Here is an 18650-nt window from a genome sequence, read left to right on the forward strand (position 1 = left end):
GTAGTCAAAAACAGGATCTCAACAAAGCCTGTACTGAAATAAGAGTAAATATCTGCATGGCTTTCAAGAGTTGGCGGGAACTCTGAAATCTGAAGGGATGAAAGTTTGACACAGAGATGATTTTTTTTTTTCTCTGTAGTACATCTAAGACATTTCAGTTGCTCTGTGGGTAGCTAGCTAATTTGCAGTGTCGGGTCTGATCTGACTAAGCAACCCATAGATCCAAATGTCAGCAGCATGATTTATTTAAAAATACTTTCATTTTGATTTGGTTGGATCAAAAGGCAGCAGATATGACATGTCAGATGTTAGATGACATTTTTTTTATTTATATATGCCTGGTGGGATGTGTACAGGGCCAGATCTGCTTAGTTTGATCACATATTCAATCTTGCAAAGAAGCTGTACTGAAGCACAACCCACTTAAAAAAAAAAATCATATGACTTCAAATCATGTGTTCCAAAGGCAAATTCTAGTGGAGAGGCAGGGGTGTTCAATTCCTGTTGGTTTTTTTTTTGTTCATTTCCAACTCCACCAATTTGACTCTTGTACTACAGTACATTTACTTTACTTAAAATCTTTTACCCTAAATCGCAGTTATGATTACACTCTTAATTCATTTTTTTCTCCAAACATGATGCTTTAAAGCTGGAGTTTGTGATTTAATTTGGTTAAAAAATTACCCTATTTTTTTTTTTAGCAGATACATAACTAGCCAATTTGAGGAATACTGGTAAGATTTCGAACACAGCAACAGATTCGACAACTCTACAGCTATTCAGCTTTAAGGAAACGATTCGCCATCACTGTTTAAAAAGTTGAACTTATGCTGACATTTAATGCTGATATTTATCAAAAGATTGAAATGTTATCACCCAAAAAAATTCAGGACATTTTAAATGGCATTTTTACTTTTTAAGCTTTATGGTTATCTCTGATGGTCCCAGTGCCACAGTATCTCAGACATTTAAAACTGAATAGCACATGCATTTCCCTTTTGCAGAAACAACTGGAGGACTATCTAAACAAGCTGCTGAAGATGGCGATGTATAGAAAATACTACGCAACGGTAAGCTCACACTTGATTATAGAGTTCAGGCCCTGATGGAGCACATGTTGAGTTATCTTTAATGAACCAGCAGAGTGACGATCAATATTACTGATAGAAACTGTGTGTCCTAAGTCTCTCTCTCTCTTTCTCTCTATTTAGTTCTATTTCAGCAGCTTTAATCAAGGACATCTGTAAATTCTCTCTCTCGCTCTCCCTCAAATTCCTTTATTCATTCCCTCTTTTCCCTCTTAATTCCCTCTGAGGGTCAATATAGCTGAGGATTTAGTGTAACTTCTTTTAATTAAGGCTGCATCTCTTTCCCGCTGGTTTTAAGCTGAATTCTTTCTCAATTGCAGATGGAGTTTATTGATGTGAGCCAGTTGTCCTTCATTCAGGACTTGGGCCCAAAAGGATTGTAAGGACACAATGTTTTTTGCTTTATTGTTTTATTATTGGGTCATGCTCATACATGGTATATCTATTTAAATTTATGGTGAAGTACATTGTATAAAATTGTTGTTCTCAGCCAGGAGTACAGAGAACAATATAGGTAGCCTAGTACATAAAAATATACAGTATAAGAAATCTGTACATTTATATTGCCACTTTTAGAATTAAAGAGCCATGAAACCCCCCTCTTTCGGATCAAGTCTACCTCAGAATTTTTCCCAAAACTGCTCTGAGATGGGCATGTAGCTCTGCACGCAGAGCAGGGGAAAAAGAGGGGAGCGAACTAATTTTGTCAGTTGGCTTACAAAATGAAAACGTGAGACGCATGATTTTATAGTTTACGAAGTTAAAATGCAAAGAAATAAACAGTAAGTAATTTAATGTCCTGCTACATTTGTTATTCGTAATTTCATATACAGATAACCACAATTTGTTATATCATTATAAAGAGAATTGTGTTTATATAAACACAATAAATAAGGAGGACTTCTCTCCTCCTCAGTCCCCGGCTCTGAATGCAGACACTATTCCAACCATTAGCCCTGCCGGTGATCCAGAGGATTTTAAACAGGCGAACACAGAAGCATAGATTTAGGCGATGTGTCTGAATGGTAACAAAATCAACTGATAAAAGACAAAGTCTGCCATTCTCCAATTCTCGTACAGCTCTCTCGACAAAAATGCTTGCTGCACACAAACAGCTTTGCTGTATTAGCCTTGACAGCATAACAGGGAAAAACATGCAGCAACAAACACACTAGACCCGTGCCGTGGTCTCACCCAGTCATTGGGTCTCACAGCTTGGCCGATCTGCCTTGCCTTCGGAAAGCACAAGTTCCCATGAATAATTAAGAAGCAGGGTCTTCTCATAGGATAAGAAAACACCACTATGAATAATAATGAGAAACCGACACGTCATCACTCCACTAGCAGATTTGCGATACGTCACTGATTTTGATCCCACCCCAAAAATAGTTTTAAACTCGGAAGATGAAATTAGCGGACAAAAGCTCATAATTATCCAGTTTTCCCCACAATTAAAGCTGACAGGTGCTAATGTTGTCCTAACTGATGATCAACACACAAATCTGTTAAAATCTCAAAAAAAAGTACAAATATAAAAGTATTTGTTTTTTTGAAGAAAAAAGAAAGATTTTTTTTTTTGTAAATATTTCAATATGCATATTTATAAAATATGAAATATTTTTGGGGCTTTTTAAACATCGTCTTTGACAAGGGAGCCTTAAAGTCATAAAGTTTGAGAACAACTAAAATTAAATACTTTATATTTAACTAGCATTATTATATTTAACTAGCATAAATTAAATACTACTTTATTTATTTAGGGAGATATTAAATTAATATTAATTACGGATATTTATTTATATATTTATTTGTTTTCAGTTGTGACCAAAACTTTTAGCAACTATTAAGCAACAATTAGGCACAATAATCACAAAAAAACTCCCCATTGTTACCATAATGTGCCTAATTGTTTTTCTGAATTCTTGTGTATTTGTAATTTCAACAGATTCTCCTGATCATACTGTAGTTATGTACTATATGACAACAAAACATTCCATAATACTTTTTGGAATTACAATAAGCATGATAAGAATATGCTCCGGTTTCCCCCCACAGTCCAAAGACATGCGGTACAGGTGAAATGGGTAGGCTAAATTGTCCGTAGTGTATGTATGTGTGCAAATGAGTGTGTATGGGTTTCCCAGTGATGGGTTGCGGCTGGAAGGGCATCCCCTGCGTAAAACATATGCTGGATAAGTTGGCGGTTTATTCCGCTGTGGCGACCCCAGATTAATAAATGGAATAAGCCGAAAAGTGAATGAATGATAGTAATTTGACAAATTTCTCTGTAATGTATAAAACACTCAGAATTTGGGAGGAGACGTGTGTGTCATGAAAATGTGGCAATGACAAACATGACTTTCTTAAAATGTACACATTTTTACGCAACACATAATCCATCACCTCACTGAAATGTGACTCAAACAGGGATGCGTTTCATGTGATTCATTCTTTAACTACTACAAACCTCTATCTTCCAGAGAAGGCATCGTTTATAAACGGTCAGGAGGTCATCGTATCCCGGGCATGAACTGCTGTGGCCACAATGAAGTCTGCTACCGCTGGTCTAAGAGGTATTCTTTACCATAAAATACAAAATCAATTGCCAAATCCCTCACGGAAACAGCATGAACTGATGATATGCTTTCAAGCATTTTCACTTTGAGCTTTAACGTTTGTAAGAAGCTCTTTAAAGCAGTGTTATCTGTGAAAATGCACAACTCCGATGGACTGGGCACTTGCTATGTACACACCTTTTTTTAGTCTGTTTATCTCTGCTCCACTGATATCAGGCTACTTTCATTCTCAGATTATACTGACACCGTATCACTGCTTTCCACTGCTCCCTGTATAATAAAGCTTTAGAGAAGCTTACTTTAGGCCTGGCTGTGATGCGTCTAATTATAATGTTGTTGTTTTTTAGGTGGCTTATTGTGAAGGACTCTTTTTTGCTGTATATGAAGCCGGACACGGGTGCCATTTCATTTGTCCTACTGGTGGACAACGAGTTCAGCATCAAAATGGACTCCAAACAAACAGAGACGAAGCATGGAGTGAGGATAGAAAACCTGTCTAGGTGTGTTCACTTAATCATGACACTTGATCATGACCAAACACAATGTCAGGAATAAATGTCTTTGTTAGGTTGTAGACAATTAGTGTTTATGTGTGTGTTTTGTGCAGGAAACTAGTGCTGAAATTCACTAGTTACAGACATGCCCGCTGGTGGGGTCAGGCCATTGAAAGCTTTGTGAGGAAACACGGCAAGGCCTTTTTAAGGACCCACAGATTCGGATCTTTTGCCAGGGAGGAGGAGAACATACCCTCTAAATGGTATATTTGATCTAAAGTGGTCTTTAGGTTGAGAAATTGGTGGTTTGTGCTTGTCAAAATGATTGATAAATAACTGTGATAAGCTTGAGCAGATGATTAGAGATGGCTGTTATAACTGTGTGTAGTGTAAATTTAAGACCGTAGACAAATCACTAGTATTACCATCCAAAATCAAACAAAAAGTGCTTCAGGGGTAATTAATATGTTTGGATAAGGGATTCACCAAAATAAATCAAGATAAACACCAAAATCATAAGTCCAAGGCACTCAAAGTAAGTGAAAAATCATTAAAAAGCCTTTATTAATATGGCTATTATTTTAAACAGCACTGTTGTGCATTGACATACTGTATGTTTCAGCAAAACTTGCCCTCATCAGGGTGACAATCTTCTGCTGCGTCTGGAGTTAATTTGAAAACTCAATGGTCTCATGACTCAATTGAATATCAACTCAAAAAGTCATACTAATTTAGTAACGGAAGTGAGAAAAAACATAAAGAAAAAAGATATTAAATATTATACAACATATTTCTCAAAAAGATTACCATGTTTCATAACTAAAATGCTTTTTACTATGACATGATTTTTATGGGCGACATGGAGGTTCAGTGGTTAGCACTGTCGCCTCACAGCAAGAATGCCGCTGGGTCAGTTGGCGTTATTGTGTGGAGTTTGCATGTTCTCCCTATGTTGGCGTGGGTTTCCTCTGGGTGCTCCAGTTTCCCCCACAATCCAAAGACATGCGCTATATAGCAGGTGAATTGAATAAACTAAATTGGCAGTAGTGTGTTTTAAATGTGTGTGTATGGATGTTTCCCAGTACTGGGTTGCAGCTGGAAGGGCATCCGCTGTGTAAAATATATGCTGGATAAGTTGGTGGTTCATTTCACTGTAACGACCCCTGATGAATAAAGGGACTAAGCCGAAGCAAAATGAATGAATGAAAATAATCGGTACTGTTGACATTGATGTAAAAACATTGCTGTAATGTACATGAAAGCAGACACGAACATTGTTATGAATGTAAAAAGTAGAAAAAAGAATGATGAATTTATGAACTTTTCTAAACTAAAAATATACAAATATTTTTAGTTTTAAAAATTCATTATTACATTTATTATAACAAAAAATCTATAAAAAAGCCACAGAATCGCATTTATCAGTTTGATAATTAATTGAGAGCACACTATTCATGATTGTAACAGGCTATATATATATATATATATTTAAATGTTTCTCTTATCACATTATTTTAAACCTGTATGACTAACTGTATTTTATGGGACTTACAGTAAGGTCCACGGAAGTGTTTTTACACAGCTTAAAATGTTGTCGCTCATGTAAAAACGCCAACTGCTCAGCACTTTGCATAAAACACAAGCTCAGAACTACACTGCTTGTATTAAAAAAAACACAGCGCTTCCATTGTAAACAACGGAAAAAATTATGCTCCGCTCAGTAAAAAGTTTTAGTGGACAATAGAAGATATTTTGCTTTGTTTTTATTTTATTTTCTCTCTCTCTGTTTGTTCTTTTTTGTCAGTTTTTTTCTTTAATTCTGTATGGTCTTGTCTTGCTTTGTAATTTTAGTTTTTGTTTGTTTGTTTGGTTGGTTGGGTTTGTTTCGTCAATGAAAGTAACTTAAGTAACTTACTAGTTAGTTTTATGTCTATTATAGGTTAAAACAGATTTGGAATAACTTGACAGTTGAGTAGATTTGTGTAATTATTTTTATACTACTCTATCTGTTTAAATAATTTTGATTTTTATAGGTATGTGAATGGCAAAACCTACATGGAAGATGTTGCAAATGCTCTGGAAGAGGCCAAAGAGGAGATCTTCATCACAGACTGGTGGTATGTGCTCAGTGTTTATTCTTCAGCAAGAAAACATGTTCAGGCAGACAGATAGTCTCAGCCCAGTTCACACTATTGAGTGAGCCAATGTTGCTATCATGGGTTGGACAGATTGCTTCAACAAACAGAGCGATGTTTGGATGTCTCCACAGAGTCCCAGTGTTTACATATTTCTGGAAAATCAACCTATAAAACCTATTATGTATAGTTTTGGGTGTATATCAGCGATAATGGGGAAATCTAATATGACTTGTATTATTTTAGTTGCTTAAAGGGGTAGTTGACCCAAAACTGAAAATTCTGTCATCGTGTACTTACTCTTCGCTTGTCACAAACCTGTTTGGCTTTCTTTCTTCTGTTGAACACAAAAGATGTTTTTTGAAAAAAGTTCTGTAACCTGAAACCCAACCACTGATATCAATAGTATTTGTTTTTTTCCTATGATGAAATATCTTCTTTTCAATCATGCTTCACATAAATGAGCCACATAAATTGCTCATTTATCTGAAACATGATTGAAAAGAAGATATTTTGAAAAGTGCTGTAAACTGGTAATCATTGACTCTTATAGTAGGAAAACCAAACACTATGGACATCAATGACAACCACTTTCCAACGTTTTTCAAAATATATTATTTTCAATCATGTTTCATATGGCTCATTTATGTGAGATGAAAATATGAACAGAAAAAAATCTGTATTAACTACTCGGTAGCAAATTAAAAAAGATTAGTCTTTCATACAGGCCAGAGATTTAGACTTAGAGATTTTTTTTATTAATATACACTCGTCAAACCATTTGTACATCAATAATACTATAGAATATGGTAACCAGTTTAAATGTAAAATATTTTATTATCTATTCCTACAAAGTTGAATTTTCAGCAGTCATAGTCTTCTGTGTATTATTATCTATCAGGGATTATTGTAATATTTTGCTTTAAAGGATAGTTCAACCAAACATGAAGTACCTCATAATTTTCTGTGCCTCGTGTGGTTTTAAACCTTTCTTTTCTTTCTTCTGTTGAACACAAAATTCAATCCAATTAAATTCATGTTTATTTCTATAGCACTTTTACAATGTAAATGGTGTCAAAGCAGCTTAACATAGAAGTTAATTAATTCTGTGTCAGTCTAGTTTTCGGAGTTGAAGTTCAGTTTAGTTCAGTTCAGTGTGGTTTAAATTTCACTGCTGAAAGTCCAAACACTGAAGAGCAAATCCATCAATGCGCAGATTCACAAGTCCCGAACCAAACAAGCCAGTGGCGATTGTGGTGAGGATCAAACTTTACCAATTGACAAAAGCGAAGGAAAAAACCCTTGAGAATCCAGGCTCAGTTGGGCATGACCATTTTTCCTTTGGCCAAACTTCCTGTGCAGAGCTACAGTGTAGGCACCGGAGAATGGAGAACACTGGACGTCCATCGTAGAGAACTGTGAGTAGGTCAATAGCTGGCCCACGCAATCAATGCGAAGACTGTCACTGTGGTCTTTCAGAAATCAGTCGCAAGCTCTCTGCTCCTCCATGGCTGCCACAGCGTCAGCTCAGGATATGGCCTGGTCCAGGATTATGGATATTCTGGCATAATCCAAACAAGGTCTTGGATTGCATCAATGGCGCTGCATAATCTCTAGAGGCCTTTTTGAGTGACCCTCTTTTGTTGAACAACAAAAAATATATATTTTTTGGTACCTATTTGGTACCTATAGTCTTATGGAAGTCAATGGTACCAGCAACAATGCAACATTTAAAAAAATATCATCTTTTGTGTTCACCAAATGAATGTCACTCAAAAAGGTTTTGAACAAATGATGAGAGAGGTCATTTTAATTAATCTCTTTGAGAGATTATAATTGTCAGTGTTAAAATGTTTTGTGGAAACTGTGACCTATATTTGCATTATAAATGTTTTTACTCTTACTTTCAATCTTTTTAATATGTCATTATAGAATAAGTATTCTTTTACAAAAAAAGAAATGGGCAAAATGCTCTAAAGGCTAGTGTAAATGTAGAGCAGGGCAGTCTACTTTAGTGGATGGCTTTTTGTTTAGTGCAAATGAAGTGCAACCCAACTAAGTGCACCAGTACAAAAGCCAGACACCAAAAGCCCAACTGGATTAATAATGACCATGCGTGAATGTGAAAGGTACTCTCATCTGGCATGTCTGTTACTCTTTTGTGTTCATTTCTCTTTTGTCTGGTAATGCACTGGAGTGGTGTTTCTCATATGCATGCAGAATGTGGCAGTAGATCAGGGGCTCAGATTGGGAGGTGTTCATTACACAAAGTCACACACGCACCAGTATCTCTCTTCCCTGGAGTTGAGTTTCATGCGTCAGCCCTCCTTACTTCAAAAATACCACTCCTGGAATAGACTCAATGGTCTGATCCTCTCTGTGTCTGAGGGAGTGGGTGGGTAAATGAGGTTAGACACATGTTTTCTGATGTAGTTGCACTTGAAGAATTTGAAACATCAAAGTAAACGGTTTAAGTCAAGTCTACAAGAACACCATTTTAATAACATTGAGAATCAAAATTCAGATCTGAAATTAATTATAGACTATTAAATGTTACCTTCCTTAAATGATTGATGTCCACTTATTAGAATGTGTGCAATAAGACCAAGAACATGCATTTAAAGTATACAGTAGGTCACTCAAAAATGAACATTTTAATTACCCTCATGTGGTTGCAAACATTTTTTTTCTGTTGAATACATAAGAAGATATTTTGAAGAATGTTGAAATCTGGTAGCAACTTACATTAATTTAAAAATACAATGGAAATCAATGGCTACAGTTTGCCAACATTCTTCAGATATTTTGTGAACCTTAAACAGATTCAGAACAATAAGGGGTGAGAAATGATGACAGAACTTAAATGTTTGGGTTAAATCTCTTGTCCTGGGCAAGTCATGTCATTGAATATGCGATATGTTTGTAATGTGCAGGCTGAGCCCTGAGATCTTTCTGAAGAGGCCTGTGGTGGAAGGCAATCGCTGGAGGCTCGACTGCATTTTAAAACGCAAGGCTGTAAGTCTTCTGCACAGTATTCGTCTCTTTTGCTACAGTACGCTCATAATGTTCAAGCTGGCATGAAAATATGTTTAGTATCTTTTATAGGCTTTGTTTTGTATCTTAGTTTTAATCTTTATTTGTGATGTATATTAAAGTACAAACCTCTCAAACAACACAAAATGTTGGGCAGTATTGGATTTTGTTCATTAGAAATTATTTAGATCATTGTTATTTGCTAATTCTGTGATCTCATATTAATGACAGTATTTTCTGCCCTTGTGCCTGAAAAAAACATTTAAATATGATTTTTACCGTTACGAGCATTTTTTTTTGAAGGTAATGACAAATTTAGGTCAGTGTAAAATATTCCATGTTTCAGACCATAATTATTGAAAATAAGTCAAGAAAGTCTAAAACCTTTTTTTAAATATTTCCCAAATGATGATTAACAGAGCAAGGAAATTTTCACAGTATGTCTGATAATATTTTTTCTTCTGGAGAAAGTCTTATTTGTTTTATTTCAGCTAGAATAAAAGCAGTTTTTAATTTTTTAAAGACCACTTTAAGCTCAATATTATTATCCCCTTTAAGCTATAATTTTTTTGATTAGTCTACAGAACAAACCATCGTTATACAATAACTTGCCTAATTACCCTAACTTGCCTAGTTAACATAATTAACCTAGTTAAGCATTTAAATGTCACTTTAAGCTGAATAAAAGTGTCTTGGAAAATATCTAGTCAAATATTATGTGCTGTCATCTCGGCAAAGATAAAATAAATCAGTTATTAGAAATGAATTATTAAAACTATTATGTTTAGAAATGTGTTGAAAAAAAAAATCTTCTCTCCGTTAAACCGAAATTGGGGAACAAAATAAACAGGGGGGCTAATAATTCTGATTTAAACTCTATGTGTGTGTATATATATATATATGTACATATACAGTATATATGCATAAAGCATGACTCTTCTGTAGTTACTTCATGTACTAAAACAGACTAAAAAATTAAAAGTTGCTATTTTAAGTGCCCGAAAATTGGCTTACTTTCGTTAATATAACCTTTTCTATATAAATAGGAATATTTTCTAAAGTAATTTTTGAATGAGATGCTAATGTTCAAATCGGATTTAATGATCTATGTTAAGCTAAGCTAAGCTAAAAGTGCTCTCGTGAGAGCCGGAGATTGGTTGATCAGATTCAATGATGGTAAAACTCAATTGTTTAACTAGGGGACTCGTACAATATACCATTTTTTTTAAAAGTGCAGTGTTGTTTTAAGGTCTATACTGGCCTATTTTCATTTTCTGCAAAAAAAAAAAAATGCTTTAAACGGTAACATTTTTCTTTGAAATTTTGCAGACATGTTATCAGTAGTTTATATAACCAAACATAAGTAAACATTTTACTCAAAACATGTACTTGTTAATACAATAAATCTTAAAATTTAATGAATGTTGTTATTTTTACTTCATTTGTTTTTTGTTTTTTTTTATATATTTTCTCAGCTTAATTTGTGTATATATTTGTTTGTAGCAACAAGGAGTGAGGATCTTTGTTATGTTGTATAAGGAAGTGGAGCTGGCACTTGGCATCAACAGTGAATACAGCAAACGAACACTAATGCATCTTCACCCAAACATTAAAGTAAGTTCAATTCAATTCACCTTTATTTGTATAGCGCTTTTACCATGGTGTCAAAGCAGCTTCACATAAAAGGTCATAGTAAATTGTAACATTGGAGTTCAGTTTTTAGTGTTTAAGTTCAGTTCAGTTTAGCTCAGTTCAGTGTGGATTAAAAATCACTACTGAGAGTCCAAACCTTGAAGAACTATGCGCAGCTCTACAGATCCCAAACCATGCAAGCTAGTGGTGACAGCGGAGAGGGAAAAAAAACTTCACTAATTGGCAAAGTGAAGAAAAAAACCTTGAGAGAAACCAGACTCAGTTGGGCACGACCATTTTAATTTCTCCGCTGGCCAAACGTCTTGTGCAGAGCTGCATTCTCAGTGGCGGAGGCTGGAAGCTGGCCTCAGCAAAGACTCGTCTTGTCCCTGGAGCGTCACAGGAATCAGTCTCATGTTCTCCACTCCTCCATGACCACCACAGCAGCTGCTCAGGATACAGCCTGGTCCAGGATATGGAAACCTTGGGATCATCTCGTCGTTGGTCTTGGATCGAATCAGTGACTCTGCATAGTCTGAGGGCCTCGGGAAGAGTATCCCCAGGTGGAAATGGAGAATAAAGAGAATAATTAGCGTAGCTGCTGTTCATAGTCCTGTACCACATCTACTTTAACACCACTTGCATCACACAACTATAACTATTTCTCTTTCTTAACAGGTGATGAGACACCCTGATCACGTGTCCTCCTCCGTCTACTTATGGGCACATCACGAAAAGATTGTAGTGATTGACCAGTCAGTTGCTTTTGTTGGTGGAATAGACCTGGCTTATGGCCGCTGGGACGACCGAGAGCACCGGCTGACAGATGTAGGAAGTGTAACGCGATCTGTTGCTCAAGCCATGGAGCAGGTTAGTATGATGGACTTGCCATTTATACCAACAAATCACGCACAAAAAAAGATTTCATAAGCAAAAACGGGTCAGAGTGAAATTGTGACTTTTAGATAAGCTATAAAAAAGGTAGCTTCAGACATCCTTTTTGATGACAGGAATATGGTGAAAACCAAAATGTTTAACTGAATACAAACCCATTCATATGGATTTGGAGGGGGAAAAGTATTCCAATATATGGTATTGGTCTAGCTTCTCAAACTTACAAAGGACAAACTACATTATCAGGACAAGAGGCATCACAAGAAAGCCAAACCAATGAAAAACTGTGCCATCATCACAGTTAGAGATGTCATCATGCTTCATTTGTGCCACTCCTATGGATAACACACCCAAATTTCTCGCTTTTATGGCTTTGAAGTTTTGAAAATGACTGTGATTAGAGGTTTCTGTTAGTTAGACAGTAATAAAGTGGAATTATGTCTGTTTTGGCACTCAGGGACTAGATTCATCCACACCCAAGAAGAAAGTGTCCACTAGTGGAAACAGCAGCCGGACAATGGTTGGTGACTCAGTGGATCTGCCTAAACTAAAAGGCATCGGTCGCACACGCAAGACTCGTTTCAGCCTGTACCATCACATTCAACGTGGCCTTCACCATGCTGACAGCATCAGCAGCATCGACAGCACAAACAGTAAGAGACCTCACTGTGTGACCTGTACAAAAACTGATTAAGCTGTACATTGAGTGTTCAGTTGAAGTGTGTGATGATGTGTATCTGATGATGCCTAATCCCTCTCTGACCTCGATGGCTAAAAGACTGGTAAAATACTGAAACTTGAATATACTGAAACAAGAAATGTTGTTTATGCATACACATTTAGATTGATTTTCATCCATTTTTTGGTCATATTTTGTTCTGTTTACTGTGTTTGCATGGGTTTAAACTGGGCTGTCATTGTTTTGCTCATAGACATAACATTCCACATTGCAGTTTTCTAACTAGTCAGCTGATCTCTACTGTACATGTTATAGTGACTAATAAATAAATTAATGAGTTAATTTAGAGCCAAAGGAGATCATGACAGCATAAATGACCTAATGGTGCCACATGGATAATAGAATTTATTTAATACCAATTTATTTTAAACTAAGCTTCACTCTGAGTCAAAAAGAAAACCCTATTAGTACTTGATTCAGTTTTCTTCTACAGTTCAGTAACCGTATTGCATCTTTGGTCATAACTTTATTGCCTAGAACTTTCTATAGATTTGTTATCAGGTTTATATCTGGGCTCTAGTTTGGCCATGTCAGTATAGCAGTGCTGTCAACATCAAGGAACTGTTTTGATGCGTATTGAGGCTCATTGTCCTGCATAAAAATTGTTGGCTTATTGTGCGATCAACCCCACATTGCTGAAGGAGTTTCTGATAAACAATTGCATTCAATCTGTCTTGTATCTACAACATGCCCAAACTAGAGCCCACAGGCCAAAGTTGCCTCAAAGTAACCTTTGATTTGTTTGTTTTATTGTTAAAAGCTAACTGAAATAAAATGGTGTAAATTAAATGGTGTAAATGAATTAGATTTAGTTTAAATGTACATTCAGTCACCCGACAGATAGAGGACAAATCAAGGCAAAGGCAGTTTCTGCTTGACTAGTGTATTTATCATTGAAATCCACCGTGTTATAAATGTGATGTATGTTATTATTGCAATAAGTTATCATTTTAAATGTTATACTGCATTAGTTAATATGATTTAAAGTAGTGTTTTTGTTTACTTTTAAATCTTATCAAATAAATTATTAACTTTAATGTAATACAATTTTTTAACTAACTTTTAAATACCGATTTAACTTCGACCTACAGCTCTCAATGATATTTGGCTTTTGGCCCTGTAAACAAAAAAGTTTGGGCAACCATGATCTACAGTGTATATGAGATCCAACTTCTGTGGAAAACATTAGTCAAACAAATTTTTCTAAACACTTTGGGTTCAGTATTTCCCTAGTTTGACAAGAAACATTATGTTTTCAATCAGACCCAGTAAATTAAACTGGCTTTTTACACCTAAGTGAACTTTGCACCAGTTCTCGGTCCACACAACATGCTTCTCTGGTTAGTCTAGTCTTTTAATCATTTTGCTGATGAAGGTTTGATCATAGCAGATTCTTTCAGTCCAAATTCTCTAAAATGTAGCTGGGTTTCTATTAGCCTTAGGTAATGTGCAATTTGAAGTATCACATCAGAAAAGTATAATGAAGGTTTCTAATTTCTACACTCTCTTGAGGTGGATTTGGACTTGTGTGAAAAAGGGTTATTGTAAATAATGGGAGATAAATAAATTCTGACAAAGTGAGTCTTACACCCACACCACACGACTAATCAGCTGCCTCCATTGTGCTTTGTTTACTGTAAGTTACTAGGTTACCAATACTACAGTCATCCACTCTAATAACTTTAGAAGGTTTTAATAACTCAAAAACCTTTTAGGATTTTATTTATTTTTTTGAGAACTTTGAAAAGATTCACTTCACGTTAAGATAGAAACACAGCAGCTGTGTGCTGAGATAAAGTTTCAGTCTCCTTCAGTCACTTTAGAATACTCCTCATCTAGCAAAGTCAGTGGAAAATAGAAAGTTTGACTGCCAGTTAAATAGAGCTTGTCATATAATTAAAGAAATTACTTCCTAGTGCAAGATTAACTCCAATAATTTGAAGGAATCTGAAAGTGTTGAATAATTTTGTTATTCTGAGACCACCTTGAATGCCTGTCTAAACGACTTTGAGAACCACTGCTGTATTTCTATCATGTCTAGGTATTTTTCTCCTCTGTCAGATGCGAAGTGACAATTCTCCTCTCTGGCTGATAATAGGTGTATTATATGTAACTCATGTGGCTTGCTCATCGTTTTCTTGGTTCAGCTCTGTCTGATACACACACAGGCTGAGGGAGGATTAAGTGTATTTAGACTTGACAGCAGAGATATGCTTTAATTAAATTACGTTGACCTCAGGCAAGGCTTCATTTGTCACTGATTCTTACTCTCAAGTCACATTAATTTGCTGTTAAGATAACCAGTGCTTTGTTTCACACTAATTGTTCGGTTTTAGATTATGTGCAGCATTCTACATCTCCGTGCTTTTTTTTCCCTATTTTATATAATCTTATATTATTAGAAAAACACAGTTCTTTAAAAACACAGTTATATAATTGACATATTTGCAATAAATAAATAAATATATACAGTATATGTGTATATATATATATATATATATATATATATATATATATATATATATATATATATAGGATAAAACATAACTACTCTATAGATTACATGATGATATTACATATATATATATATATATATATATATATATATATATATATATATGTAATATCATCATGTAATCTATAGAGTAGTTATGTTTTATCCTATATATATATATATATATATATATATATATATATATATATATATATATATATAGGATAAAATATAACTACTCTATAATAATATATTTACATGATTTTTAAATAGTTATAAATGTATTATTAGCTATAGTTAACGTCATACTTTTACATAGTCAGCAATTCACATTTCAAATATATTCTATTAAAATATTATATGCATTATTTTAAACATAACTACGTTACCTAACAAGTTTTATTTTACTGTTAAATTCCAAATGTTACTTTTATAATAACACCTTGTTACAGAATATACACTACCTGACAAAAAAGTCTTGTCACCTATCCTAGTTAGGAAAAAACAAATAATAACTTGACTTCTAGTTGATCATTTGGTATCAGAAGTGGCTTATATGAAAGGGAAAGACCTCTAGATTACGCTTATTTTACTAAAATAAAATATGATCATGCCTCGATTTTTAATTATTTAATTAGGAAAGTAAGGTCTGACTTTGCTTAGACAAAAGTTTTGTCACTTAACAGAAATAATGTACAGTATAGAATATAAAGGCATGGTGCGGTGGAAAACGAATTAATATTGTGTATGACTCCCATGAGCTTGGTGGACTGCATCCATACATCTCTGCAATGACTCAAATAACGTATTAAAGTCATCTGGAATGGCAAAGAAAGTCTTCTTGCAGGACTCCCAGAGTTCATCAAGATTCTTTGGATTCATTTTCAATGCCTCCTCCTTCATCTTAGCCCAGATATCTCCAATAATGTTCATGTCTGGTGACTGGGCTGGCCAATCCTGGAAGACCTTGACCTTCTTTGCTTTCAGGAACTTTGATGTGGAGGCTGAAGTATGAGAAGGAGCGCTATCCTGCTGAAGAATTTGCCCTCTCCTGTAGTTTGTAATGTAATGAGCAACACAAATCTTTTGATACCTCCGGCTGTTGATGTTGCCATTCACTCTGCAGATCTCTTGTACGCCCCCATACTGAATGTAATCCCAAACCATTATTTTTTCTTCACCAAACTTGACTGAATCTATGATTCTATGAGAATCTTGCGTGTATGCGGGTTCCAATAGGTCTTCTGCAGTATTTGTTATGATTGCGATGATTCATTCGTTCAGTTTTCCAAATGATCAACTAGAAGTCAAGTTATTATTTGTTCCTCTTACAACTGGGATTTATGACAAGACTTTTGTCAGGTAGTGTGGTTAACAATAAAAATATAATTATACAGTATTGTATTACAACTATTAAAGGCCTGATTAGCAATTCTGTGGTTACAGGAATAATGTATTTGTAATCAGATTGATTTCAGAATTGCTTTTTTTGTGTGTTAAATAATGCTGCAAGTTATTACAGTTAACAGTTATTGCAGCTAACAGTTAGCTGATCACAACAAACATTAGTAAACCATATTGCATAATTGATGTTAATTCTCTTCTCAAACAAAAATGTTTGCACTGACACAAGCTGTTGGTACTGTACATCTGGCTCTTTATGTTTTATAGCAGTGTTTTATGTCTGCAGAGAGTGGCTCAGTGCACAGTCTTCAGACAGGAGTGGGAGAGCTGATGGGAAACACGCGCTTCTGGCATGGCAAGGACTACTGCAACTTTGTCTACAAAGACTGGGTTCAGCTGGACAAGCCTTTTGACGGTGAGCCACACCTTTTTACTTCCTCAACGCTTTTACTTTTCTCATTTCAGTGATCGTTAATCCAGGTAATCCAAGGCTGAACAGTGTGATTAAACACAGTCTTTTAGATGCGCTTCAGATGTTTATGATGCTTTTTTTTAATGCTGTGCTGGTCTGTAGACTTTATTGACAGATACACAACCCCCAGAATGCCCTGGCATGATATCTCCTCAGTGGTGCATGGAAAAGCAGCCAGAGATGTGGCCAGGCACTTTATACAACGCTGGAACTTCACCAAGGTGAGACATTTAGCACCTCTCTGTCTAAACTATGACCTACACACTTTAAAGTTCACCACACAATTTAGATATTTTTCTTTATTTGCATGCATTAAAAACCTCTTTCACAGTCATACTGTACCACTGATCGGTACAGTGCAGTTTAGTACAGTATAGTACAATTTGGTGCAGGACACCCTGATTATGCTTGTGTTTTCACTAGGGGTGTCAAAATTAATTGTTTCTTCAGTGCAGCGCGATGCAGATGGGGACAATTCGATATCGGTTCAGTAATAGATCATAATCGGGTATTACGTACAGACATCATTTATCTCCTACTGTATGTGCAGTGTCTATAGACTGTAAAAGATATGGACGTAGTACCCGTGACGTCACCCATAGGTTTCTGAAGAACCCAAAAGAAGCTACCAGTAGGCATGGCCAAACGTCGCCATTTTGTTCGCGCGTCATCGCACCAACCGGGGGATACCAAATAAGGGCAAAGAGGCAGAGCGTGAGCGGAGCTACAGACGCCTGCTAGCATTTTGCTTAGACAGGCTTTTCTATGGGAGAAACGCTTAATACTTCATTACCTGCGACTCGTTTATGTTCTGACCACATGTGCTTAGCTGTGTACTGTATCAATAAAGTGTTTAGACTTTTAAAAACACAGTTGTAATGCGTTAAGCCATCAAACTTTGTTCTTATGATGTTTTTCTACAGGAGGAAAACGCAAATTACATCCAAATACTTCAGATATAGTCTGTGTGTTAGTAAATGCAAGACTATTCATGAAATTCAGGCATTACACTGTATGACAACGTTTCAGATGACTGTTCTAGAGCCTACAGCTAATCAATCTGTCAGATTCTGGAGTGCATTACAGGTCTAAAGAAAACTATAAATGATCTTAAATAAAACAAATACATTTATAGATTTGCTATAAGTATACAAGTTCACTCACCTGGGAAATGGAGGCCATGTGAATGGTTTGTGAGCACAATTAAGTGCACACAGCATGCCATATTATCTATATGTAATGGTAAGAAATAATTCCAAAAGGCAACTTACTGTGTAAAGCCACATAAAACAAAACAAAAATACGATGTACTGTATATGCAGAGTTCAGCAGCTAATCAGCTGGAACCAGCTGAGGTGAAGTAACGGCGAACAGCGAGACCCAGCTGTCACTCAAGTGGCCACGCCCTTAATTATGCAGACTTAAGGAAACTGATGAATTCTAAAAAAATTCACCCCCCTCACATTTGTCATGAAGGGTAATATTAGCTATATGAACCAAAATCGTTCTTCGTACCATGCTGTAAACACCTTTTTTCTGCTGTAAATTTGGCCATTTTAACATTGGGCTCAAAAGAAATCTGCTCTATTATGGAGCCAGGACTAGCAGAATTTCAATGAATTGCAGTTTCAGTTATTTTTCGTATTTGCTTCACGAGGGAAAGCGGAGAGTGCTCCTACTACTTAAAAG

At 35.6% G+C, this 18650-nt stretch overlaps 1 protein-coding gene across 1 annotated transcript in view; it reads left to right on the forward strand.

Moving 5' to 3' along the window:
* Positions 1-18650, forward strand: part of pld1a (phospholipase D1a) — a 71655-nt gene that overhangs the window by 28379 nt on the left and 24626 nt on the right. The window contains exons 6-17 of the mRNA XM_056476003.1: positions 1005-1070; positions 1409-1467; positions 3569-3661; positions 4012-4164; positions 4272-4421; positions 6192-6275; positions 9227-9308; positions 10830-10940; positions 11637-11828; positions 12310-12505; positions 16776-16904; positions 17064-17182. Of these exons, the coding sequence (XP_056331978.1) occupies positions 1005-1070; positions 1409-1467; positions 3569-3661; positions 4012-4164; positions 4272-4421; positions 6192-6275; positions 9227-9308; positions 10830-10940; positions 11637-11828; positions 12310-12505; positions 16776-16904; positions 17064-17182 (1434 nt within the window). The remainder of the gene's footprint in view (positions 1-1004; positions 1071-1408; positions 1468-3568; positions 3662-4011; positions 4165-4271; positions 4422-6191; positions 6276-9226; positions 9309-10829; positions 10941-11636; positions 11829-12309; positions 12506-16775; positions 16905-17063; positions 17183-18650) is intronic.

This window comes from Danio aesculapii, chromosome 2 (assembly GCF_903798145.1).
Source record: "Danio aesculapii chromosome 2, fDanAes4.1, whole genome shotgun sequence".
NCBI classification, from domain to species: Eukaryota; Metazoa; Chordata; class Actinopteri; order Cypriniformes; family Danionidae; genus Danio; species Danio aesculapii.